The 26,021-nt window shown below is 57.8% G+C and overlaps 1 protein-coding gene across 2 annotated transcripts; it reads right to left on the bottom strand.

Annotated features, from left to right (window-relative positions):
* DOC2B (double C2 domain beta) lies at positions 1-26,021 on the bottom strand. Of its 2 annotated transcripts, XM_059997982.1 has the most exons (9): positions 25,649-26,021; positions 17,937-18,016; positions 14,341-14,415; positions 12,204-12,313; positions 11,937-12,063; positions 9,151-9,308; positions 4,718-4,799; positions 3,809-3,905; positions 1-3,244 (listed from the first exon to the last, which is right to left on the bottom strand). In XM_059997982.1, exons 1-9 carry the CDS (start codon positions 26,019-26,021, stop codon positions 3,108-3,110), a joined length of 1,239 nt encoding a protein of 412 aa, XP_059853965.1. In that variant the 3' UTR covers positions 1-3,107. The 2 variants fall into 2 exon arrangements, with proteins under 2 accessions (XP_059853965.1, XP_059853964.1); XM_059997981.1 differs by lacking the exon at positions 1-3,244 and having other exon boundaries at positions 3,660-3,905.

Below are 26,021 nucleotides of genomic sequence, written 5' to 3'. Positions count from 1 at the left end.
TCACAATGAACGTTTCCATTTACTTTGGATTATATGTCATTATAAATATTAACAAATAAGACTTAAAAAGGACACCTTCGGGTAGGTCAGACAAAAGTACAAAAATTGTGTGTGGGGCTGCAGTTTCAGGACTGTTTCTGCAGCCGTCACATGATAGCAAAACGGTGGTAAGCAGTGCACGAGTCTGCGCCGAAGACAGCCGGAGTCCATGCATCGGGACGTTCTCTCGGTTGGAGAACGAACAAAGGGAGGACATGCTCGGGCCAGGAGATGCAGTTCCTCGCTCTCGCCACTAGAGGTCAGGAGGTTACCGCTTCAGGGTTGGAAGACGGGCCCGTGGGGGATCGGCTAGTGGTGGCGGTGGGTGCTGAGACTAGGCAGGGGGTGGGGGTGGCGGTGGATGCCACACCTGGTGACCCCCTGGTTATTGACATCTGACTTTGGAATGACTTTGTTTTGTTTGGCGTCAAATTCACCGTCTTTGTGGGGCTGAGGGACCAGAGGAAAGATGCCAGCTTGGGGTCAAAGGGAGAGCTCACACTGCAGCTTCTCAAAGCGCCTTTTTCTCTAACAAACAGAGATAGAACCTGCAAGGGGTCCAGAACAGTGCCAGGGTCCTAGTGAAGGTTCTCCCTGGGAGGTCTTCTACCCAGTGCCCCATCCTCCACTCGGGCTAGCTGTCCAGGAGCCCCACCTCCCAGCTGACTGTCCCTGTGGTCAGCTGCGACCATGGTTAAGGACCAAATCTGCTCTTGCACAGTCTAGGGCAGTAGAAGGCCTTGGACTAGGTGCCAGGTGTCCTGGGTTCTTATCCCCACTGGGTCCTGTGTAGGCCCCTTCTGCTTGCTACTTCTGTGGCGCGAGTAAGTGGCGCTAAGTGGCCTTAGTTTCCCCATGTGTCTAACAAGGAAGTTGTACTAGGTGAGGCTCTAGGTGTACTTCTAACTTGGCCATTCAGCATTTCCGTGTGTTTACAGGGAATTTGTGAAGCTCCTCTCTGAATGAGAAACCTGCCCCCCACCCAAAAGGCAAAGCTAAGACGATAACCCAGCGTTCACCCAGACACGAGGTTCCTCGTAAATAGACTCAGCCTCTCTGACTCTCCTTCCTCATCTGTCAGATGGCAGTTAGACCCATCTCACGGGGCTGTGAAGATTCATCAAGACGACAGTGGTTGTAAAACCCTTACCACACACAAAGCCTCCTTAGGGAAAACCAGGACTGCCTGACCAGCAAAGTTTGCCAGGTACTGTATGGGGGCTGGAGTCCTGTTTCCCCTGCAAAATGGAAAAAGGCTGATGGGCACTTGGTGGGATTCACATCATCACCCCAGGCCTCAGATGGTAATGTGCTTTGTGTCTGCAGCATAAGGTCTAGCCCCAGTGCCCCTGTGAGCCCTGTACAAGCGTTGGTGTAGGTGTGGTGTCCAGAGCTCTGGGCTGGAGGTGGTGGGGCAGGGGCCATGGAACCTGGTCTGCCCCAGCTGTGGTAGGGCTGGAAGGCCTCAGGTAGATCACTTTCCCTCTCTGGGCTTTGTTTCCCATCAGTGCAGTGATGGGTTGAGCACAGAAATTCCTGGGTTCTGCATTTGTTCATCCAGCGTTCCTGAAGGCCCCTTAGTTGGCAGGAAAAGTTTGGGGCTTCAAGCCTGGGCCCAAGATTCTGATGCCCTCACCCCCTTCCTGGAGACCTTCACCCAGGGTGCAGGGGGCTCTCTCTTAGCTTCTGGAAGACAGAACCAGCCCTTCCCAGAAACAAGGCCCTGGACTGCTGCTGAGTACTCCTGAAAGGGATCTCAGTAGGGCTAGGATGCAGGGGCAGCCACCTGGGGCTCCCCACTTCCCAACCCTGAACCCAGAAGGGCCCTGGGTGGGGGGGTGGGGGAAGGGGAGAGGAGGGTAAGAACAAGGAGGACTTTTTGGTTCTTTTCATGCAAAGAAAAACAGACTCACTCTCTTCTTGACTGCAGCTGACCTGATGCTTAAGCTTGGAGTGAGAGGCAGGATCCATCCTCCAGCTTCCTCAGGAGGAGAAAGATCAAAGGTAGGAGAGCTGGGTCTGAGAACTGAACTTGACCGTGCAACAACATCAGTTTAAGCCACTCCCCCTATGTCTACAAGCCCAGTTGGCCTGGCAGCTAGGGGTGGGGTGGGAGCAGGACTGAGTGCTGTTGCCCCCGACAAGCCCTGCTCCCTCTCCCAGAGCAGTGCCCCTGGCCCAAATCACCTTTCCCCTCCAGGCCTTGTATATGGTTCCCACTGCTTACACTGCTCTTTCCCCTTTGTCTGCCTAGAAACGCCACTCACCCTTCAAGGCCTTGCTAAAGCATCACTTCCTCCAGGAACCCCTCCCTGCTCTCCCAGCCGAGTCAGCAGAGTCCACAGAACGTGCAGGTGGGTCAGGCTGGCCTTGGCATTCCTCACAACCCCATTGTAATGGTTTGTTTCTAGCTCCCTGACTAGATGGGGACCTCCCTGAGGGCAGGCCCAGGGTCTCATTCATCCCCAGGGGCCTGTGGGATCATTGAGTGAAGCGCTTGGCCTGTGCCCACGTTCACTGGGAGCTCCAGGATCTTTACCAGACTCCTGGCTCTCAGGCCAACTTCCCCCCCCCCCCACACCCGGTCATGCCAGAGATGAGCAGATGTAGTCAGAACCTCCTCTTGGGAATGAACTTTCTTCAGCGTCCTGTCTTGCCCCTGCCCAAAGTCTTCTTCTCTTACTGCCCCTCTCCCTGATGGTACCCCCGCTCTCTCAGCCTGGAGGCCCCTGCGACTCACTGCTGACCTCTAGTAGGGTCCTTGTCTTCTGGACAGCCCCATCTGCTTCCTCCGGGTGGGTGCTGAGGCCAGGGTCCTCTTCTTCTACCTCTGGTCCTCTCAGGCCCCAGGGGGGCGAAAGCAGGCCCAGCTCTCTGCCCCTCGCTGTCCCTCGGAGGGGCTGGGCCTTCATGGCCTCTAAGCGGGGGCTGCAGTGGCTCTGTGTCCAAGCAGGCGTCCTGGATCTCCCCAAACATGGGGGCAAGGCCCTTAGTGGCAGCTGAGGAAGCCCAGGGCCAGGCCTGTGCTGGGCCGGGCAGGGGTGGGTGCAGCGGGCAGGTGGGGTGGGTCAGTCGCTGAGCACGGCCCCCGGGAGCTCGTTGGTGAGCGTGTGCCAGCGCTCGATCCGCTTGTCCTTGTTCTTCAGGCAATCAAACCAGTGCTTCAGGCGCTCGCCCTTGGCATTGATGCCCAGAACCACGCCGCCTGCAGAGGGGAGCCGAGAGGCAGCCAGGACACGGTGACTTCTGACTCTCAGGGTCTCTCTGGAGCCAGTACCCCCTGGCACCCCTCCCAGACTTTGTGCTCCACGGCCAGACTCTCTTCCCTGCCCACCTGCTCTGAGGGTGGACCGTGGAGCCCCCACTCCCCCAGTCAGGGCCCAGGGATCCTGCTCTTCCTTTACCCAGGACCAGAGCAGTACCTGCGGGGCAGCACAGTGGCTGTGTTGGTGCCAGGGCAGCTCCACTGCACAGCCACCAAGCCCACCACAAATGTGGGGCCACGAGGGCTCAGAGTCCAGCCTGAGGGGCTGACCATCATCACCTCTTACCCCTGCTCCACCACAGACTGCTGTGTGACTTGGCCAGGCCTCTTTCCCTCTCTGGGCCTCTTTTCTCTGTCACATGGGGTCAGGCTGGATCATGTCTATGGCCCCAACTTTCCCCACAGGCCAGGAAGGCAGGACTGTGGCCTGATTCAGGGCCCCTGCCCTTTGCTGAACCCAGGATGGGCATGTTGCTAAAGAGCATTCCCATCGTGTCCTCTCACCGATGAAATCGTTGGATTTTCCAATGTCATAATCCCAAACGGTGATCTCCAGGGTCTTCTTGGCCAGGTCCCCGTGCTTAATCTCATAACAGAATTCCTGGTGGCCAGAAGGGGAGTGTCAGGACCAGTGACACACGGCCTGTAAGTCGGCTGGTGGCCGGGAGGGTGGGCAGTGCACAGCAGTGGATGATAATGGATTCTCACCCATCTCACCCACTTCCATCTGAGAGCCCAGCTGAGATCCTCAGGGTCCCCTTCCCTCTGACCCACCTGCCCCTTTGTCACTGAAGCTGCTTTTCTCAGGATCCTCAAGAGTCTCCTTACTGCAAGTCAGCGCACACTTGGCGGCCTTGGCATGCTTGATCTCTCTTGGGTCTGATTCTGCTGACCACTCCCTTCTTTGTGGAACCCTCTCCCACCAGTTTCCAGGATCCTTCAACATCTGGTGTCCCCCTCGCTCCCTGGCAGCACCTCCTCGGCCTTCTCTGCCTGCACCCGAGTCACTCAGGCTCTGTCAGAGGCTCCCCTCCCTCATCTCGTTCCTTGGAGCTCCTCTCTGGCTGCACCCACCCCCTGGGCTGAGGACCTGGGTATCTATCTGCCCCCACCTTCCTGGGGCTGCTCACATCCTCACACCACCCCCTCCACATCTAACATGGCTACAATCCCATCAATTCAATCCTCCGAAGAGTTTTCCAGGCCGCTCCTCACTTCTGTCTGCACCACCTTGGCCTGGTTCAGCCTGGCCTCACTTCTTCCACCAGTCCTCCTACCTCACGGCTGGGGGCTCTCCTGTCAGTCCCTCTCCAACCTCCAGCTCCCACAGTGACCCTTGAAAAACCCAGTCCCTCCGGGGTCCCCTGTCCTGAGGGAGAGAGAGTGGCTCATGGCTTCCCCAGCCTCTCGTACCTCGTTGAACTCTGGGTTTAGGGTTTTCTTCTTTACCGCTGTCTTATGTTTGGATTTCTTGTCCACATCTGGCTTCAGGTATCTGGAATTATAACCAATCAATAGGCAGAGAGTGAGAAGATACTGAGCACACATGGAGCCAGCAGGGCTTGGAAGAGAGATTCCCAGGCCTCCCGTTCATCCTAACCCTCGGATGTCCCCAGCACTACTCTGTGACAAAGGTGAGCAGTCAGTGCAGTGGGAGAAGCAAGTGGGTCCTTCATCACCTGGACCTCTTCACAGCCCATTCCTGACATCACTGAGCCCCTCCATCCCCTAGGAAAGAGGATTTTCTTTATTTCTGGAAGTCTAATTTTCACAGCTCTCATTTCCCACCAGAAAAACATTTTTAGCAAAGTTGGTCCCTTGCTAGAGCTCTTCTTTTTGTAATAGCAGATTATGGAGATAGAATTCACACGCTATAAAATTCATCTTTCTCAAGTGTATAACGCAGCGGTTTTTAGCATAGTAGCTGAGTTGTACAACCATTGCCACTACCTCACTGGAGCTTTGAGGAAGGAAAAAAGGTCTTTTGGGCAGTGACAGCAGTGCTTCCTGAAGGGAAGGAGGGAAGCCCTGCTTGCGGGCCAGCTCCCTCCACGGGCATCAGCTCCTTAGACTTTGATGCAGAACAGCAGTCTTCATCTGGGGCTCAGAAAGGTGGAGGGACTCACCCAGGGTCACACAGTTGCTCTGCACAGGGATGGTGCTCAGAAGCCAGGCCCTGTCCTTTGCAAAGCTTCTTACCCTGTCCTTGCATGGACACTAGTGACAATTGCCGTGCTCCTGCTGACAGGACCACATCTGTCTCACCCACCACCAGCTTCCTGGTACCCAAATTGATGCCTGGCACTGGGTGGGATCCGTGAACATAGAAAGTGGTACCTTATTATTGCTTTTCTGTGCACTTTTTTAAAAAGTTGTGATTGTTATTACATAAGAAATACTGGTTCGTTATAGAAACACTAGAAAATATGTATTAACAGAAGTTGGGGGTGGAGAAAGAAATGAATACACAGGTCTGCACAAAAGCCTGTTCCTTAGCAGCTTTGTACAGCCATCAGAAATTGGGACCAGCCCCCACGCACTTCAACAGGAAGTGACCTGACAGACGACTACTTGGCAATGCAGACCTACAGACCGAACTCTGGGCTCAGGCACCACGTGGCTGGCTCCCCAGAGCATTAGGTTATGTAGGAGTTGCCTTTATAAGTCAGTCTGGAAAAGGCAAAACTGTCGCGACAGAAAACAAGTCAAATGGTCGACTGGGGCCCGGGGACCTTTCTGGGGTGATGGTATCTGGATCTTAACCATGGTGGTGGTGACAAGATTGTATACTTCAGTCAGTCACATTTCAAAAGGGGAGAAATCTACTGGATGTAAATTATACCTCAATAAAGATGACTTTTTAAATAGGTTGGGGGTTCCCTTAAACCCTTACCCAGAGATGGTGAATTTCTGCGTTCCTTACAAGCTTCCACGCACTTCTTGACTCGTCTATGCCTGTTTTACTTTGGGGGCGAGGAGGAGGGATGGGGGCGGTCCTGCACAGGGGGAGTGTCTCCCAGCCCTGCCTCCGGAAGGCCCTGAAGGGAAGCTATCCCAGGCTCCCTCAGCGCTGCACGGCCAGTGTCCGTCTAGTGATCCTCATGAGGCCCCAGCTAGGGGTCATCCCCTGTCCTGCCCCCAGGCCTTTGTCTATGCTGTCTCCCTGCCTGGAGTCCCTTCTCGCCTCACCTCACCACTGCATGCAGGGGAGCTTCCTGAGGGAGCGTGGCCTCTGTGGGCGAGAAGTGCACCCTGGCCACGTTCCAGGGGCCCGCCCATGGCTGCTCACCCTCCCTATCAGCACTCCCTCCTGCCTTGGCCACCAGGGTTCAGGGAGCCTCCCTACCAGTGCCACCGCTGGTCCCTTCTGCACAGCAACTGCTGCTCACGTGAGGCCCCTAGAAGACAGCAGAGGGCTGGCGAAGGAAGGGGTTGCCCAGGGCAGCACAGCAAGTTGCTTTGAGCTTTCTCAGTGCCCCTGGGTGTGAGATGGAGATGGTAAGTACTGCACAGGGCTGCTGGGGGGCTTCAAAGAGGCCTAGCACAGCCCTGGCACCCAGCAATTACTTGGTATGTGTTACTGATGATTGTTTGTTAACTATCAGCAGACCCTGAAGAACTGGATTTGGGGTCAGCTTCCAGCCTGGGGAAACTGAGGTAGCTGTCATCTGGGGTGAAGTTTATAAAAATAAGGGTGCCGACAAAAGGCCTTGGCCCATCTAGCTTTGCCCCTCAGCATCCTCCACCTCCACCGGGCACTTCCATGTAGCTCTCTTCTCAGGGCCCCAGATGCTCCGCTCGGAATCTCACCTGTGCCTTTATTTCCCCTACTTTTAGCAAAGAGAAGGCCCACGGTCCATGAAGGGGCCTTTCAGAGATAGGGAGCCCTGAGGAGGCCTGAGCAGCAGCCCCTGCAGCTCACCCAGGGAATTTCAATCAGATGTACGGGTTTCTAGGCTGCTGGGGGCCTCCCTCTGATACACGGGGCCACGCACAGAGCTGCCTGTCTGAAAGGCCACGCTGACCCGGCCCATGGCTGGAGGGTGGGCCCAGCAACTACCACACCTGTGGCGGGGGAGCCCCAGGCATGGTGGACAGGCCCCACCAGGGCTACCTCTCCCTGGCTGTGGGAGGTGGCTGGACCCTCTGTTGTACGAGGTGAGACCCTATTTTCTGGATAACACAGCATGAGACCCTGGAATTCCTATCAACTTGGCAGGTGGGAACTGAGCCCAATTTAGAAATTTCACACCAGCCTTCCCTAGTGGCACAGTGGTAAGAATCCACCTGCCAAAGCAGGGGACACGGCTTCGAGCCCTGGTCTAGGAAGATCCCACATGCCGCAGAGCAACTAAGCCCGTGCGCCGCAACTACTGAGCCTGTGCCCTAGAGCCCGTGAGCCACAACTACTGAGCGTGCACACCTAGAGCCCGTGCTCCACAACAAGAGAAGCCACCGCAATGAGAAGCCTGTGCACTGCAACAAAGAGTAGCCCCCGCTCGCCACAACTAGAGAAAGCCCAGCACGCAGCAACGAAGACCCAACGCAGCCAAAAATAAATAAAAACTAGAAAAAAACCCTCTAGCATCACAGTTACAGGTGGAGGCCCGTCCTCCCTCCCCAGAGACAATCACTACAGTATCACACTGGTGCCCCCCCCACTACAGTTTGCTTTGGGCTCAGCATAGCTCTGTCCACGTTCATTCACCTCCCTCATTTATTCACTTCAACTGCATAGTACTCCACTGTACACAGATGCCACATTTTATTAATCTGCTAATGAACACTAGGCTATTTCCATCTTATTGCTATCAAGCAATGCTGCAAAAGCAGCTTTATGCCAGGGCCTGGGTCTCTAGGACGCAGACCTGGAAGGGAAATGATGCGGCCACAGGGCGTACGCATCTTTCTAGGTTACCGAGTATCACTTACTTTCCCTCCACTTTAAAGAGTCTAATTGTCTTCTGAGCTATTACAGCATTTCCGTTCCCAGTGGTCTCTGATCCACTGGAAATCACTGTCTTGCTAATGGTTGAAGTTGGGTCCCAACATTGTTTTTTGAGCAGAAAACCAGTAGTCCTTGTGATGGCCTCTGTCACCTGGGCCTCCTTACTGTCTCCTGAGGCCAGAACCATCCCTCCTTCTGAACTATCTTAAATCCTCTGTCCCTTTCCCTGAGCAGAAACACCTCCTTTCTGCTGAGCCAAATTCCTCCCCAAGTCCTACCCTTCAAGACAACCTCGCTACGTCCATCTTTTGTTTGTGGAGCGCACTGAAGCACAGACGGTGGTCACCAAAACACAGGCTTTATCCCTCTCCAAATGGCCACCAGCTCCTGCCTGAGCTAGGATCACAGCCTGTCCTGACCCAGGTTCACAGCTCTGGGGCCCCTGAGTTAAGTCTCTCCCCAGTGCTACCAGAAGCCCCACCTGTCAGGGTTTGGTGGACCCCTATCTGTGTCTGTGGTACCGTAGAACACTGCCCACATGTGCCCAGCCCTGGCCTCCTGTCCCCTCCTCCAACCTGCTCACAGCCTTTCCTGGGCCCCGTGACCACAGAGAGACCTGATCCAAACATCAGGAGATAACTGCTCTCTAGCTGTGTGACTGGGCTGCCACTCAACTGCTATGGACGTCGGTTTCCTCATCTGAGAAATGGGTTTGGCCAGACTCAACCCACAGAGTTGCCCAAAGAGCGCAGAAGAGTATGACCTCGTGGGCACAGCACCCCCTGTGCTTCACACAACTACTTGCCACACGGACTACTGATCTCGACGCATGGACCTCCCTAGTCCCTGGAGGTGAGGAAGTGGGGAAGGAGGCGGCTGGCCTGGGCTGCACACTCACGTTTTCACGTAGGGGTCTGAGTAGCCGTTGGCGTCCATGGCAGCCAGGTGTGCGCAGCGCACGATGCCGACCAGCAGGCCCTGCTTCTGCGAACTGTACTTGAGGGAGATGAGAATGCGGCCCCGCTCCTCCAGGGACTTGTCTTCTGTCTTGTCCACCTGTGGGGCAGGTGGGTGGTCACTCAGCTGTCCTTGCCTGCTCCCACCTCTCCTGCAGCCACAGGCCCGGGCCAAACGGAGCCCGCTGGGTGGTGAGGGGTCACCCTGGCCCTGGCCCCCTGGAAGGTGCTTCTTGGAGCGTCTTAGGCACATTCCTAACCCCAGGGGGAGCTAGGAGGCAGGTGGGGTGTGGCCTAGGCCTGCCCTGCCTAGCACCTGCCTCGGATCAGACCTCAACTCCAGGCCTCACTGTGTGGCCTCCCCACCCCAGCCAGCCCACTGAGACCATTCCTCACCCTCCTGAGACCACCTGTTTCTACCTTCCAGCTGCTACTCACCTGGAACCCCTTTCCTTTACCCTCGGTCCACCCAGCCTGAGCCCTATGACCCCCCAAGGCCCCTCCTAGGTTTCTCTGCCAGGCTCCTCTTGCACTCGGTCCCTCTGCTCTGGACTGTTCACTGCCTGGCACTAAAAGGGCAGCTTACGTGGCCCCTCCTGGGCAGGGGCCATGCTTGCACCTCTCTGTAGATGGGGCTCCTGTTAGGTGAAGAACGACTATCTTCCCCAACTCCCACACCCAGAGCAGACATGGCTAGCTGATGACTGAATTCACCCGGAGCTCAAATGCAGCCTCAGTATCTCCTCAACACAGTGCTCAGGCAGCCTGTACCCGTGGCTCAGAGGAGGCGGATGAGATTTAACTACCTGCCACTCGGGGCTAGCGCTTTGTGTATGACAGCCTCACTAAACCATGGCTCTTGTGGCAGCTGTGATGTGTGAAAATTAAACAGTATAAATGAGCCGGGATATTTTCAGCTGTTTTTTTAGGGTAGGATATACTTTGGATTGTTTCACATGCAGACCATTGAACTGGGCATCGTTCAGTATTTACGGAGAACGAATAAGGTTTACAAGGCTATGTAAAATCTGAAAGGTATCATCAAAATGAAACTTCACTGCCGATTGATTTTTCTGAACTGTACCCTTGTCATTGTGGGTCCCTGAACTGGACCAGTGAGATCCTAGCAAATTCAAGCAAGGCTAAGCAAGTCCCTGATCACACCTGCTGCACAAGCATGCATGCTTTCACGCACATCCCCCCCCGTGCATGAAACAGGTGCTCACACATGCATTCCACGCTCTCACACACAATTCACACACCACACAGGTGTTTGTTTATGTCAGGGATCAAAACTCAGAAACACAACTCCAGCAGGAGTTGGTGTTGCCTTTTATAAGTGACATATATTATTTGGAGAAACTGGGTCACCTATGGTTAGTGACTAATAATAAAATTAGAAGGGTTATCTCCATCACACAAATATCTATGAGTGGGAGAGAACGTGACAATGGAATACAATTTCCTCAACTTATGCAAAAAGACAGAGCTGGGTTTCTGGGAGGGAGGTCTGACCTCAGGTCACTCGTTCCAGGCCAGGCTGCTAAGCATGTGTCTCGGGGCCCTATGGGGGAGGGGTACAGGCCCTCGGGGGACAGCTGCTGGACTGTCCTCTTGAGCTTTCCTATTGCCCAGACCTCTGGTAGGGAACTGTCCTGGGGAGGGGACTGTGCCCTGAACACCATGCAGTCCCTGAAGGCATAGGTTTCTTAGGGTCCCGGGCCTTGGACCTCTTGGCCAACCCCTCCTGGCCCTTTTGAACTGGGTGAAGGCAGGCCTGGGGAGGGGAAGGAACAGGGAGGAGAAGGCGGAGGGGAAAATTGCTCAGAGACTCTGGGAGGGCTCAGCTGCTGCAGACGACCCGGGGGCAAAATTGGTTTTGACGTTTTCAAACAATTGCAATTTCTAGGAAAGAATGATTTTCTGTCTCCTCTGGGTATCTCACAGGCACCTCACGCCTAACATGTTCCAGTTGTGCTCCGAGCATCCCCAGCTGCTCCTCCCATGGTCCTCCGCATCCCAGTTAATGACCCTTCATCCTCCCAGGTCCTCGGGCCCCAGGCCTGAGGATACCGATCTTCAGCCCTTCTCCTGCCTCCACTGCTGCCCCGCCTAGGCCTGGGTCCTGCTCCTCCCTCCACCCTGCTGGTCTCCCCGCCCTGGCCCTCCACTCCCTCCCATTCTGAGGAGCCTGTTAAGTCCTCAGATGCCTTGGCCCCTGCCTAGCACCCTCCTGTGGCCCGTCTCACTCAGGGATAAGGCCAGAGTCCTCCCAGCATCTCCAACCCCCAACCTCTGCTCTCAGCTCCCAGGACCCCCTCCCCTCACTCTCTCTGCCCCTTTCATTTGACCTCTCGCCTGTGCCTCCCACATGCTGGGCGCTTTTCCATACAGGGCTTTGCACCTGTTGTTCCCTCTGCCTGGAATATTCCCTGCTCGCCAGGTGAGCCCTTCCAGAGCACCCGTCTAACCCATTGACTCCTCTCATGCTTTTTTTCTCGGCCCTGATCCCTGCTGAACAGACTATCTGTTTGGGTCGTTTATTTCATTTTTTGTCTGTCTCCCACCCAAACTTCATGAGGGCAGGGAGATTTATCTGTCTCCCCAGCACCTGCAATTGTGCCAGGCACATAGTAGGTGCTCAATAAATGCTCCTGGCCCTGCGCTCACGGCAGGGTGGGCCCTGGACGGCTGCAGAGCCCAAGACCGGAGGTCGTGGCCCACTCACCGGCAGCTGCTTCTCCAGGCAGATGCTGAACGTCTTGGTGTGGTTGGGCTTCAGCTTCTTGAGGGGCACCCGTGTCTCCCCTATGAACTCGTTGTGGCGGAATTTGTCCTCATCACACACCGAGATCCTGGAGGGCAAGGGGCCTCTCAATTTGCTGCCAAAGTCAGTGCAGATTTGCAGGCGGTGGGCCGGGGGATGTGGGGAGGGCCTGCCCTGTGGACAAGGCTGGGTGGGGTGGGGGAGCCGGCGGCCTGGGGTCTCACCCACCGCAGGGTCTTTCGGATCATGTCTTCGTCTGTGATCCCGTAGTAAGTGAGGGTCTCATTCCACGTGGGGTTCAGAGTGTTTCGGAGAGTTTTTGTTCTGAGCTTATTTGCCTGGAGAGAGCAAAAAGGATCCTCTGAGTGTCAAAGAGGGTGATGGGCAATGTAATGGCCCCAAACACATCCCAATCCCCCAGATCCAGTGCATAAGTGCTCTTCCCTGGCAAAGGGGGATTAACGCTGTTGTTAATCAGCTGACTTTAAAACAGGCCGATTGGGGACTTCCCTGGCGATCCAGTGGTTAAGACGCTGCACTTCCAATACAGGGGGTTTATCCGGCTGCTGTGGGTGGGCCATGTCCCACGTCATCACAGGGCCCTTAAAAGTAGAAGAGGGAGGCGAGAGAAGAGTCCGAAGGAGCGTGACAAGGGGAGAAAGTCAGAGAGGCGACACCGGCTTTGAGGATGGAGGAAGGGGCCACGAGCCCAGCAAAGGGGGTGCCTCTAGAAGCTGGAAAGGAAGGGGAAATAGCTTCTCCCCTCGAGCCTCCAGAATGGAACGCAGCCCTGCTGACACGTGATGGTAGCGCAGTGGGACCTATGTCGGATTCGCACCCTGCAGAACTGGAAGGTGTGAGATTTGTGGTGTCGTAACCCACCCAGTTGGTGGTCATTTGTTAGCGCAGCCCTAGGAAACTACAACAGGAGAATCCTGCCTCCCAGGTGCGTGCCCAGGTGTGTGGCGGCGGCGGGGGGGGGGGGGACGGGGGGGGAGGGTGTCTGCAGGAGGCGTGGTCTGGGCGGCTGGGAAGCCTGGCTTGGACCTAGATTCTCTCCCTCAGCAGCCAGGTACTGCCGACTCGAGGTCCCAGGAGTCTAGAGACGCACGGTCACTGAGCCCCCGAGTTGGGCCCCTTCCCCTGGTCGCGTGGCCTTCACAGCCCTGGGGGTCCTCCCTGCAGCATGAGGACAGAGAGGCCTGGAGTGGGGAGCCTGCTCCTCCAGGTGTAGTGGGAGGTCCACTGCCCTTTCTCCCGCAGCCCTGCCTTCCCTTCTGGGATGGCGCCCCCGGACCAGGGGGAGCCCAGGCCCCAAAGTTAACTCAGGCCCCAGCAGCCTGTGGCTCCTCAGCCTGGGGTGGCCACCTGGGGGTGGGACCCCCCAGTTGGTCTGCAATTGTCCTGAGCAGTGTTGGGGGAGGCCCTCTGCCCAGGGGGGTGCCCCCACTGCTGACTCTTCCTCTCTATCAGGTCACTCGAGGGCCAGGAAGGAACTCCCCCAACTTTGGCTTCTAAGAAGGAGGCCAGGACTAGAACACCAGCCACTGGGCTCTGCTGCTCATGCTTCTGTGTCCTGTGTCCCCTGTCCCTCTGCCTCCACCCTGGTCTCTACCTGGAAACAAAGCTGCTGGACTCCAGTTGAGTCCCCCCTGGCATGGGGTCTGCCCTACTCAGCCCTTGAGATATCTGTGGGCTAGGGAAGGACCCAATTCTGAAAAGATGTGACCTTCCCTTCCATGACATTACAAATAAAACTACACTGAACTGTAAGACGTACGAAAGGAAGTCTCATCACGTTCTGATCTTCTAGTGCTGAAGGCCACCTTGATGCTTTTCGTAGAGAATTTAAAAAATGGTTTTTTCCCTCTCCTTTCATAGATGCACCTGTTGGGCTGGTCTGCTTGTCAGGTCATCCGGTGCAGGAACAAGGGTTCTGTAGTCAAATAATTTGGGCAGTTGCTGACTACTCCATCCCTCTTGTGGGGCATCACAGAGCAGCCCATCAACACATTAAAGGCTCTGGTAAATCCTGCAGTAAAGAAACCTGTTTAACAATGTATCCCAGTGTTATCTGGCCACAGAACCCTTTGTTTGCGCACAGTATTAACGTCCAGCTGAGAGTGTTTCTTTTAAAACGCTGGCCTAGAAATTCTCCCCGGGAGTTTCCCCAACTCAGCGGACAGGTGGTGCTGACTCAAGTTGCCTGGGAGGCCTAGAGGGTGTGGGGGTGACTGGGTGCTCTGGGTGGAGGTGGAGTGAACCCCTCAACTTGCTTGGGCTCTGAGTGGGTGTGGGAGCTGTGGGCCTCCCTGGGTGCCCCAAGCCCAGCCTGGACCCCAGTCGCGGCAGGAGGGCCCCTTACCTTACTGGCTCCCGGCAGCAGGTGCAGCTTGACGTAGGGGTCTGCCAGCCCATTGTGGTCCATCGGCTTCAGGCCCTGAGCAGAGGAGAATGGCGAAGGGTGTAACTGGGGGCTTGGGGACAGAGCCGCCAAGGCCCCCAGGCACCTGGGTCAGCAGGCATCCCCGCCCCCTGGGCCTCCTGGCTGGGTCCATTCATGACCCTCTTCACAGAAGCAATCCTGCCCCACACCCCCAGAATGGGGGCGGCGAGGAAGGCTCCGTGCTGGTGCGATCTTCCCCCCACCGCCGCCCCAAATGTCTGGCCCTGGGCAGGCGACAACGGGGTGCCTTTGTCAGATCGGACTCTTTCTGTTTTCCTTATCTTGGAGGCCAGGTGACTCACTTTCTCTGAATGAGGCCCTCGTTCTCCTGCTGTGGTCAGGCCTTTCCTTCTTCCCGATCCCCCTTCTCCCTGCTCCCCGTGCACTGCGACTTCCCTCACAGACCCGAGGGTCCTTGTGACCCTCTGTCTGCTCATCCACACGCTTCCCTGAGGCCGTGGGAAAACATTCTGTGTCCTGGAGACCAGGCTCAAGTTCTCTCTGGCTTTGCCACAGCCCCCTGCCAGTCTGTGTCCCCAGAGGCCACACAAGCTGGCCGGCCAGGGAGGGTCCCTCCACAAGATGGCAACCCTCACTCACTCCCCTTTTTTTTTTTTTTTTTTTGGCAGTATGTGGGCCTCTCACTGTTGCAGCTTCTCCCGTTGCGGAGCACAAGCTCCGGACATGCAGGCTCAGCGGCCATGGCTTATGGGCCCAGCCGCTCCGTGGCATGTGGGATCTTCCCGGACCGGGGCACGAACCCACGTCCCCTGCATCGGCAGGCGGACTCTCAACCACTGCGCCACCAGGGAAGCCCCCCCTCACTCACTCTCAACCACCAGTCAAGTGTGCACAGCCAAGGAACTCACGGAACCATAAACAGGGGCCTAGGTGACCTCACACTCGCTCCTGCTTGTGCTAATCGTCTATTCTGCTTCTGGGATGGCACACGGGGATGGAGGAAGGCAGCTGGGGCATGTGTGGGGTAGAGCTGGCAACCCCACAGCCTCATTCAAAGATGAGCTGCAGGGCTTCCCTGGTGGCACAGTGGTTGAGAGTCCGCCTGCCGATGCAGGGGACACGGGTTCGCGCCCCGGTCCGGGAAGATCCCACATGCCGCGGAGCGGCTGGGCCCGTGAGCCATGGCCACTGAGCCTGCGCATCCGGAGCCTGTGCTCTGCAACGGGAGAGGCCACAACAGTGAGAGGCCCGCGTACCGCAAAAAAAAAAAAAAAAAAGGAAAAAGACAGGCAAAGATGAGCTGCAAGTTGGCTGCTCATGACCAGCCCACCTCCCCCACCTCCCAGGGGAGCTGAGGCTCTTCTCCCCCGTCCCCACCTTGGTTCGGAGGAGCTCCCAGGTAGGGGCTGAGATCTGAGGTGGGGTCTTCCACCTTCCAACCAGCACTGCTCGGCTACTGGGAAGGGGCCCACGGGTTTTAGAGCCAGGCTGGCCGGGGTTCAGGTCTCAGCTCCTGCACTTATCAGCTGGGTAAGTGGATGACTTCATCTGCCTCCTGAGCCTCAGCTTTATCATCTGTAAAATGGGTTAATAGTCCCCACGTCTCAAGGTTGTTGGGGGAGTTGAGGAGGCAATGCTGATGCGGGGCCTGCTGGTGGGGCATTTGCTCCCCCCTTCCCCTAAATGCCGGGCCCCTTGGAAGATGCTGGAGAAGCTGCTGAGGGCGGAGGCATCTGAGCTGTGCTGGGAGCTGCCTGGGCTCCAGCTCTGCCCTGCTCCGTGGGGCTGGCTCCAGGACGAGGCTTGGCCGGGCGGCCCTGCATGCACTGTGGCAGAGAGGCAGACCTTCCCAACACAGGCCTCTCACCCTTTCACACGAAGGTGGAACTTTCCAGTTCTGCTGTGGATATGAGTGCCCATACGTACGTACGTATGTACGTACGTGTGTGTGTGTGTGTGTGTGTGTGGTGTGTGGGGGTGGGGGGTCTGCTGCCAGGCCCTGTCCTGCAGGACAGCATTAGGCACTGAGCACTCACTCATTTAATGCTCACAACCACCACATAGGTGGGGGTGATTAACCCTATTTTACAGATGAGCAAACTGAGGCAGCTCTGCTTACCTAGAGGGAGGGAGGCCAATCTAGGGTCCAGCACTGGGGCATCTGGCATCCTCCCAGGGGCCCCCGAGGGGCTCTGCCTGTCAGCCTCAGTCTTCCTACCCCCTGCGGCTCCTCCCCACACCCCAGCCCAGCCCCAGCTCCTCCCATGCCTGCACCACCCCTTCCCCTGCAGAACTGGTTCTAAGCAGAGGATGAACTGGAGAATGTGGGAGCGACCATGGCTCGGGGTCCTCCCATCCCCCATCTCCAATGCCTTGAGTGATACAAACCCAAGTGGACACACGCATGTGCACACACATACCCCCCCCACCAGTTCACCCACGTAGCCCCTCTAGAGCCTGGGTAGGGAAGGCGGGGTACACAGCACAGGAGGGGCCTGGAGTCTGGGTGGGGAGGAGAAGGGACGGCTCTGGCCAGAGCAGCCTGGCAGCCAGTGCCCATTCCCAGTCCCCAGGCCTGGACAACCTCTACACAGCTGGGTGGAGGGAGAGGGGAAGGGATCTGCCGGGGCGTGCACCCTGCCTTCCACCTCAGCACAGCCGGGGGTTATCAGATTCCCAGCTCTGTGCCTAGGGCAGGTCTAGAGCCCTTTCGAGGAGGGCAGGGCGTGCCCTGCGTCACAGCCCGAGCAGCTCCCAGAGGAGGGGGCGGGGGCGGTGCTGGCCCAACAGGGACACTGCTCACCCCTGCCCCGGTGGCCCAGCCATGGCGGCCCAGGCCGGGTGGGGCACAGCCGGGGCCGAACCAGGCACCCCGCCCCTCTGGGTGAGCAGAGCCACGGGCAGGGCGGGAGGAGGGGCAGAGGAGCTCGCAGGTTGGGGTGCTGGTGGTGCAGGGCTGGGCGCGGGCAGCGATGCCGGAAGCTCCTTGCTCTGAGCCAGCCCCAGGCCCTTCCACGGCTCTACCGGGAGGTCTACCAGGCCGCACGGCTGCCCTTACCTTGCGGGAGAACATCAACTTGGGCACCTTCCTCCCAGGGGGCGCGTCGCGGTGTGGGGACGAAGGGAACAGCGTGGCTGAGAACACAGCTGACGGTGCCAGCCCGGGGCAGGACCCGCGTGGGGTTCACAGACGCCCACGCCTCCACCCAGAGAGCAAGCTCAGGCCGGTGCGACCAGAGACTAATCCCCCGCCTGGCGTGGCGTCAGCATCCAGAGCCTCCTCGGGGAGTCCGGAGGCACCCAAGTCCAACCCTTCCTCTTGGCCTGCAGGACAGGCCTGTCACCTCCCTGCCCGCCCTTCCCTCCTTCGACAGCTCCCCAGCTCTGGGGCCTCTGTCTCCTGAAAGCTGCCCCCCACCCGCATTCTCTCTGGCTTCTCTGTTCTACTCTTTCCCCTGAAAACCTCGCTGTAGGGGAGGCAGTTACATCTCAGGAGCAGCTGAGATGACTGAAGCAAGAACTCCCTCCGCCCTTTGCGCACAGGTGGGGCCTACCTTGGCCTTGCTGATGGTGCAGTGGAGAGCGTTGTTCTCCTGGTCGTAGAGCAGGCTGAAGTCCAGCGTGCCCAGGGCGGCTGCAGACAGGGAGGGCTCAGGTCATGCCGGGCCCACACGGTGGAGAAGCGTCAGCCACCCCTGCGCGGCCGGACGAGGTGCCACGGTGACCGCGCTGACTGCCACCAGCAGAGCGCCTGCTGCGTGCCGACCCCCCCCACCCCTGGGAAGGAGGCTTGGGGGCCCGTCTCCTCCAGACACCACGAGCGGCGAACTGAGAGTCAAAGCCAGGCAGTGGGCCCCTGACCCCTACGCCGTGCCTCGCGGCCCGTGGCTGGTCCAGGGTGGGGCCACATATGCTGCACACTAAGCTAAAGGGGTTCCTGTCCTCCTGGTGCAACCACTGGCCAGGGCTCTACACCTCAGCTCCCCCTGCCTCTTAACTGCCCCAGGACTGTGCGAGACGGCAGAGGGGTCAGACTCTGCAGCACCGCAGGACCCAGCCCGGCCGACTGGCTGGCCCACTCACCGTCCCCCAGCAGCACTTGGGGCTGCGGCTCCCTGGTCTCCCCGGGCCCTCTGGAGCGCTGCGCAGGGTGTGAGGAGAGAGCTGGGCCTGCGTGCTGCTACCCCCAGCCTCTAAAAGGCAGCGAGTGATTCCCAAGGGCTGGGCAGAGGGTGCGGCAGTGATTGGATGCAGCTGCCGCCCTCGGGCGTGATCACAGGCGGCAGCTGTGGCTTTTCTCACGGACATGGTTCCCGGCCTGAAGGCTGGGATTGTGGGTGGGAGCAGACCTCAGGGGCAAATCTCTCCCCCGAGAGGTACACATTCACAGGATGCCTTTAGAAGCCCAGATGCTCCTTGCAGGCTGCTGGGCTGGTCAACTGGCATCTAATTCATTCATTCATTCATTCTTTCTTTCTTTCTTTCTTTCCCAAGTGTTTACAATCTGCCAGACTCCAGGATCGAAGATATCAATAAGACAGGGTTCCTGCCCCGAGGAAAGCACAGCTTAACGGGAGGAACAGATGAAAAGGATTGGTCAAAACAAAGTCTAGTGGGCCAGGACTGATGGAGGGTTCAGGGGGGACGCCTGGCCTGGATGTGAACTGGGGCCATCAGGACAGGCTTCCTGGAGGAAGTGACACTTCACCTGAGCCATGCAAGACGCGTAGGGCTTGGCCAGTGCACCTTGGGGCCGGGGGAAGGGGCATTCCAACCACAGGCCAACCCAGAGGGTGGGGGGGCGGAGTGGTTGGAGTGATGCTCGGGGGGAGGCCAGGGGTGCCCAGTGTGGGTCTAGAGCAAACCACAGCCTGCTGGCTGAGTCCAGCCACTGCTTGTCTTGCACCCCAGCTCCTAACACAGGGTCAGGCACACAGCTCAGTGTCTCTGTCGTTGTCTCGCGGGGACACCCGTAGGGTGCGAGACCTGCCCTCTGACGTCTGACCCTGGGTTCATATCCTGGCTCTGCACTTCCTTGCTGTGTGACCTTAGACAGTGTATCTAGCCTCAGTGTGCCTCAGTTTCCTCATCTGCAAAGTGGAGACACAGCAGCATCCACCTCATGGCATTGTGCCTTAACACCGCGCCTGGGGTACAGAAAGTACTCAGTAGATAATTATAGAAGGAGCGTATCCATTTAGGTGATTTTTCTAGATAACTGTACTTGCCCCTCTGAGACACTTTCTGGAATGAACTCATTCCGAATTGGATCACTCCCCTCCCAGCCTTCGTGAGTAGAATACACAAATGGTCACTTACACTTTTCGGAATAACCTGAATCATTGCTATGACTACGGTTACTGTTCTGTGTGTCAGAGTCCCAGCCCAGACACAGAAGGGCATGTGACATGATTCCTCCACCGAGGGATCCCAGGTGGCCACTCTGTTTTGAGGTTTTCTTCATTTTTTCCACCTCCTCCTTTGCCGTCAGCTTGAAACTCCTGTTAGAGTACTTGCCTCTGGTAGCACAAAAAGCTCTCTCTCCTATTCACTAGTTACTTGTCTCTTCTATGAAACCAGGTGAGAATACTTGTTAAAATTGTGTCTAAACTAAAAGTCAATAGGCCATGGGACTTCCCTGGTGGTGCAGTGGTTAAGAATCAGCCTGCCAGTGCAGGGGACACGGGTTCGATCCCTGGTCCGGGAAGATCCCACACGCCGCGGAGCAGCTAAGCCTGTGCGCGACAACTATGGAGCCTGCGCTCTAGAGCCCATGAGCCACAACTACTGAGCCTGCACACCACAACCACTGAAGCCCACACGCCTAGAGCCCGTGCTCTGCAATGAGAGGCCACCGAAATGAGAAGCCCGCGCACCGCAATGAAGAGTAGCCCCCGCTCACCGCAACTAGAGAAAGCCCGCGCGCAGCAACGAAGACCCAACGCAGCCAAAAAAAAAAAAAAAAAGTCAATAGGCCTTGAGTGGAACCTAAAGTCCTTTTCCCTGAGCAGAGCATGCGTGCTTTAGTCCAGGTGTATCCGGCCTTTTGCTGCCTGTATCCTAGCTCCCCTCTGTGCGGGTAAGCAGGTGAGGTGCTGTAAGGGAGTGATCTATCAACACGTCTGTAACAACTAACAGCCATGGGCCCGAGCTTCTCCGGGCCCAGGCTTTTGTAATAATAGTCTCTAAAGCTCTTGGCTTTGCACGACATTAAATCAGTCTGCTGTTCCCTTCAGACCTAACCTGTGGCTTGTGCCCCCCAGACATTTGCCTCCCGAGGGCAGGGACCATGCCTCGGCCACACCTCTGACACCAGCAAAGAGTAGATGTTCAATCCACACGGCCAGTCCATCCAAACCAACTCATTCTCCAGCTTCTCACGGGAGCAGAGGTGTGATGCTCATCTATTAAAACAACACAGTCCATGATCTCTGCCCGGTTCCCAATTCCAGAGAAGGACAAGCCGGCAGACAGAGTCCCCACTGGGAAATTCAGCTCCAGGCGGGGAGAGGGGTCCCTTCCACTGGCTCTACAGACATCCGTGTTTAGGGAAGGCCCGAAGCTGCCCAGTGAAACCCACACCGGTATTCACTTCCCAGGAAGGAAGAGCAAGCCCAGTGCTGCCCCAGGATGGGATTGATGAATTGCTTTGAACTCCAAATGCAAGTTTTATAAGAAATAATAGTCTATAAATAGAAGCTCAGTCACCATTTTTAGAGACTTGCCGGTGGTGGAGCTCTCTGAGAGAGCTCATCGCCCAAAGTCTTTATTCCCCATTTGGAGAAATGAGGCTCAGAGAGGGGAGGTGATTTGGTCAGGGTGGCACAGCAGAGCTGGAAGCAGAATCCAAGCCTCTTCACTTCCATCCTGAGAGCTCCCGCCTTAAAGCTTAGTGGCTTCTGAACATTTTTTTCTGCCGCTTTGTTTAGCTGAACTCTTGAGAGGGTGGAAAGGAGAAACAAAAGAGAGAATAACAGAATTGCTCTCGGGGTGTGGGGAGCCGGAAGGGCTCAGCCTCCACCCTGGAGGAGCCTCTGAGTTGAAAACCCCCCTGGGCTTGTGCAGGCCAGGCGGGCCCTGAGGGCAGGTGAAGGTGCTTGTCTGCGTGAGCCACGGGGTCCTGTCCTCCAGCCACTCAAATCACACCTCCTGGCTGAAGTTAACATCCTTGGATAAATAATGAGGCTTGGTCACTAATGGGCCTTTGAGACTTGTCACCAGCTTGTTGATAATTATAGAGCTTTAATGGGGCTAATTCAGAGAAAATCAAGCTCCAGCCCCATCAGTTCCTCTAAGGCAGCACATCCCTCTGCTCTGCTGACGGAGACTGACAGCATCATTTTGACCTTCGTTTGCACCTGGACCTTCCTCGCCCGTACACCCTTGGGAGTAGGAAACCAGCCCTGGTTTTGTTTTTTTAAGAAAAATGTCAGCCTCTGAAATAGTTTAAAGACAACAACAACAACAACAAAAAACCACGGCAAGAACCACAGAAAATGATCAAGCCTGCGTCGAAAGCATTTCATAGTTGGGGAAACTGAGGCACTGACCAGGCACTGCAGGGGGTACAAAGAGGAATGAGCCACACATCATATAGCCCTGCTTCTCGGGAGCTCAGAGGCAGAGGGTTAGGACTTTTATAAACCTATTCATTTCCCTGCTTTACATTGTTCAAAAATTTTCCACTGCCACCTGGACTCAGTTCAACCTCCTCGGTGTGGCATTCAAGGCCCTCTGTGATATGACCGCTTCGGCCTCACCATCAGAGGCCTTTTCCCCTTGCTCCAGCCACTCGACTCTTCCTCCTTGCACTAAGCCAGGCTGCGTCCCCCCTCCTCCCAGCCTCAGAGCGCCCTCTCTGTGGGGGAACTCTGCGCTAGCCGGTGCTTCCCATCTGGGCTCCTGACTCCCTGTCCTCACTGCTGGGCTACTTGTGTGTCACGGTTTCCATGAACTCCCTGATGGCAGAGATCGTGTCTCAGGCATTCTGGAACCTCCACACTCAGCATAGTGCCCGACACCTAGTTGGTCTTATAAGGTTAAGTGCATAGAAATACGGTCCAGGTAGCATATGACTTGGCTCTAAGGAAAGGGAATCGCAGCCAGTGGGTACGGGGAAATTATTCGAGCCGAGGGACTTTTGGGCAGGCCTAACAGCGATTCCTCCCCTCCATCCTTGCCCTAGGCCTCTGTGGGGATCAGTCCTGACCTAGCCCAGGCTGAATCATGCAGGTGTAAGCATGGGCAAGAGATGTAATTCTGGCCAGCGAGACAGAAGGACAGATCTGCTGGGGACTTCTGGGAGAGGCTCCCTCACTTTTAAACTGAGACATGGGAGAGGAAACTGATCCTTATCAAATTTAGGATCTTACTGTTACATGTGATGTCTGGACCTGCAGCAGCCACTTTGAACCATGAGGGAGGTCAGCCTAAGAGGAAAAGGGCATGGCCATGTGGAAAGACAGAACCATCACCACTGATGCTGCTGACGAGCGGCTGCATGAATCTACCCCAGTGCCCCATGACCTCGACACCCCTCACTGTTTAAGGCACTCTGAATTTTTTTCTGTCGCCTACAACCCCCAAATATCCTAGTCGTTACAGCTTTGAAGAATGGACTGCTTCCCCAGGTGGAGATTGGGTGGGAGGGCATCTCAGGCAGGGGAGCAGCACATGCGGAGGGTGGGACATAGGACCCATTGGGAGGGCAGCAAGCAGTGGAGTCCAGGTTAGCCAGGCTGCACTGTGGACCACTGGGAGGGGAAGGGCACTGGGCGGACACTTCTAACTATAATGTTTCTGCATCTTCTCCCCATCAGCGCTCCTCTATTAGATCAATTTGGAACCTGTCAATTTTGTGCTTATGCCTTGAGGTGATGGGCTTTAAAGAGAAGGAAAAAAAGACCGAATAAATAAACAGCACTTCACTCTCGGCCTTGGACAACAGAGCAACCGTCCTAATTTCTTTTTGTTAGAACAGACATAATCCAATAATTAGGGCAGCAAATAGCATAACCCTGGCTAAAGCTGTAATGAACCATCTGGCTTGAATCATTCAGGCTTATTGGAGGGATCTGGTTGTCAGAGCTGGGACGGGGGTAAAGCCTGGAGTATTGGGCAGAGAGCGGTTCCACCCCGGAACCCGGTCCCCCCACGGGCAGGAGCCAAGATTTCTGTGCTCCCATGGTGGGATGTTTGTTCGGCCGCTGAGGGGGTCTAAGCCCAGGGTGGCTGCCCCTTGAAGGGAATGAGGGGGCCAAGCTGGCCCTGGCCCAGCCACACCCCGTCCTCCTTGGGTCTTTTCAGCAGACTGCCCTGGTGACCTGGGTGTGGCCAGCCCACGGTTCAGGCTGGCAAGGCTGTGTCAGACCTTGTACCGCTGACCTCAAGTGCGTCTGTCCCCTGGCAGGACAGTGAGCTCTCTGGGTCCGGGGCCCCAGCCCTGTTCCCTCTGTGCTGCTAGGAGAGTGTTCTGTGAAGGACTGCAGAGTTGATGGACTGAAGATGGGGCACTTTCGGGTCCCCTCCTTGCCTGTGGGTTCAGGGACAGCCAAAAGAAACCACCAGATTTCTCACCTCTTAGCCGTATGTCATCAGAGGGCCCTGGGTGGCACCAGGAGGGCCTGAAGCCCAGGCAGAAGCCCTGCCCTGCTCGCTTGCTCCCTTGGCATAGCAGGAAAGAGGCTGGAAATGGGAACAAGTTCCTCACCCCTTCTTCTGGAGCTGGCTGAAGATTCAGGGCATGCAAAGGGGTGACCTGGGTCTCAGGGCCTGCCCAAAGACACAGCAAGTGAGGGGGTGCACCTTGCCCAGGGTGCCAGGAGCTGGGGGGGGGGTGAAGATTAAGGGCACAGCCTGGAGGGCAATAAGCTCTCCCGACCGTTTCCCCAGGCTGGCAGGAAAGTGGAGGGACGCCAGACTTCAGCCAGAGGGCTGTGGTCCAGGCCCGAGAAAGTGCAGAGCAGGCAGCTTCCCAGCACAGGCCCGGCTCCGAGCGACCCACTGTCTGACAGGCCTCCTCCCACTTGCACCTCCTGGGCCTCCCTAGGTAGGGTGATGAGAGGTCGGGCCCCACCTCTTCCCGCAGTGGTCACCCCCACTGTCAGCTTCCAGAGGCACATTTTATTCTGGGGGAAACTCCAGACCCCCAGCCTGAGGCCCGTGTGGGCATTCAAGCCAGACGCAGCCACCCTCGCTGCGCTGCGCGGGGGATGGGACCCGGCGAGCCTGGGGGAAGTCGGCGAGCGACCCCTGCCCCGGGAAAGGTCCACCTCCCAGGCAGGGCCGGCGTCTGACTCGGGTTTTCCAGCTCTGAGAGTCACGCGGCTGGGGCTACAGCTGGGCTGGGGGCCTGGCGAGCAGCGCTCGCCCATCCCCACCCCAATCCCGCGTAAACCCATCCCGCACCGCCCGGCGACCTCTTCGTTCTCGGTTTCCCCTCCAGTCCCGGCGCGGGCGCCCTCAGAGCCTAGAAAGGCGCCAGGAGCGCCAGCCGGCCGGGCCTCGGCCCCGGAGGCCCCGGGAGCCCTGGCGCTTGCCTAATCCCTGGGGCTCGGGGCTCAGCCCCGGAGGAGGAGGCGCGGGCTGGGGTGGGGGACCCTTCCCGGCCGGGGAAGCGGGTGTAACAGGTGGGCGAAGGTCGGCGGCCCGGTCGAGCGCAGCGGCGGGACCAACGGACGCGGGAGGAGGAATCACCAAGGTTTCTCCAAAGGACAAGCGGCCCCGCGGTCCCCTGGTCCTCGGCCCCCCACGCCAGCCAAGCCGCCGCGCTCTGCGGCCGCCGGCCCCACCAGGGAGGCCGTCCGGCCCGGGCCCCGGGCGCCCTCTGCCTCTCGCCCAGCCCGACCCTCGGCCGAGGGGCCGATCCGCCGCGGGCTCCGGAGAGGGGAGCGACCACGCGGCCAGCAGCAACTGGTGTCTCCCCGGGGCGCAGTTCCGCCCTGCCTGGGAACAAAAGCCGCCGCCCGCGCCGGGGCTCCCGGCGGGCGGGCCGAGAGGGGGCGCGGCGCGGGCTCCGGGGAGCTGGGCCTCGGAAATGGGACACCCCCGGGGGGCCCCCAAACTTCCCACCTCTCCGATCTGCTCGGGGGCGGTGTCGGGGCTGTGTGTGCCGGGCGCGCGGAGAGCGCACAGCGGCCGGGGAGAGCGACACAGCGAGGGGTGTGCCGGGGGAACCGAGACCGCAGGGGATCCGAGGGCGGGCGAGGTCGGAGCGAGAGCAGCCGCGCAGGGGCGGGGGCGAGAAGCCGGCGGGTGGGAAACTTACTGCAGTCGTCGGACTCGTAGCCGTCGGCGTCCGGCTCGTCCTCGGGCAGCTTGGCAGGCGGTCGCGCCGTGCTGCGGCCGGGGCCGGGGCCGGGGCTGGCGCCGTAGGCTCCAAACAGCTGGTCCACATCCTCGTCGTCGTCGCGGGCGCCGTCGGAGGGGCTGCGGCGGCCCGCGCTGGCCGCGGCCGGGCGCGCGGGGGCGTCCGGGGGTGCAGCGGCGCGGGGCCCGGCGTCCGGCGGCAGGCCCCGCGGGAAGCGGGGGAAGTAGTCGGAGATCTGCTTGATGGGCCGGATGGGGCCGGGGCACACGTCGATGGCCATATGCTCCTGGATGCTGATGGTCGCCTTCTCCCCGCGCCGCCGGAGGGTCAT

This window comes from Delphinus delphis, chromosome 19, assembly GCF_949987515.2.
Source record: "Delphinus delphis chromosome 19, mDelDel1.2, whole genome shotgun sequence".
NCBI lineage: Eukaryota > Metazoa > Chordata > Mammalia > Artiodactyla > Delphinidae > Delphinus > Delphinus delphis.
The sequence above is the reverse complement of the archived record's forward strand: the minus strand, read 5'-3'. Positions and strand labels throughout refer to the sequence as shown.

Coding starts and splice junctions, on each gene's coding strand:
- DOC2B (XM_059997981.1), bottom strand. CDS start 26,021: ATGACCCTCCGGCGGCGCGGGGAGAAGGCGACCATCAGCATCCAGGAG. Junction 12,064..12,203: donor ATGATCCGAAAGACCCTGCG/GTGGGTGAGACC, acceptor CTTGCCCTCCAG/GATCTCGGTGTGTGATGAGG. Junction 3,906..4,717: donor TAAACCCAGAGTTCAACGAG/GTACGAGAGGCT, acceptor TCTGGCCACCAG/GAATTCTGTTATGAGATTAA.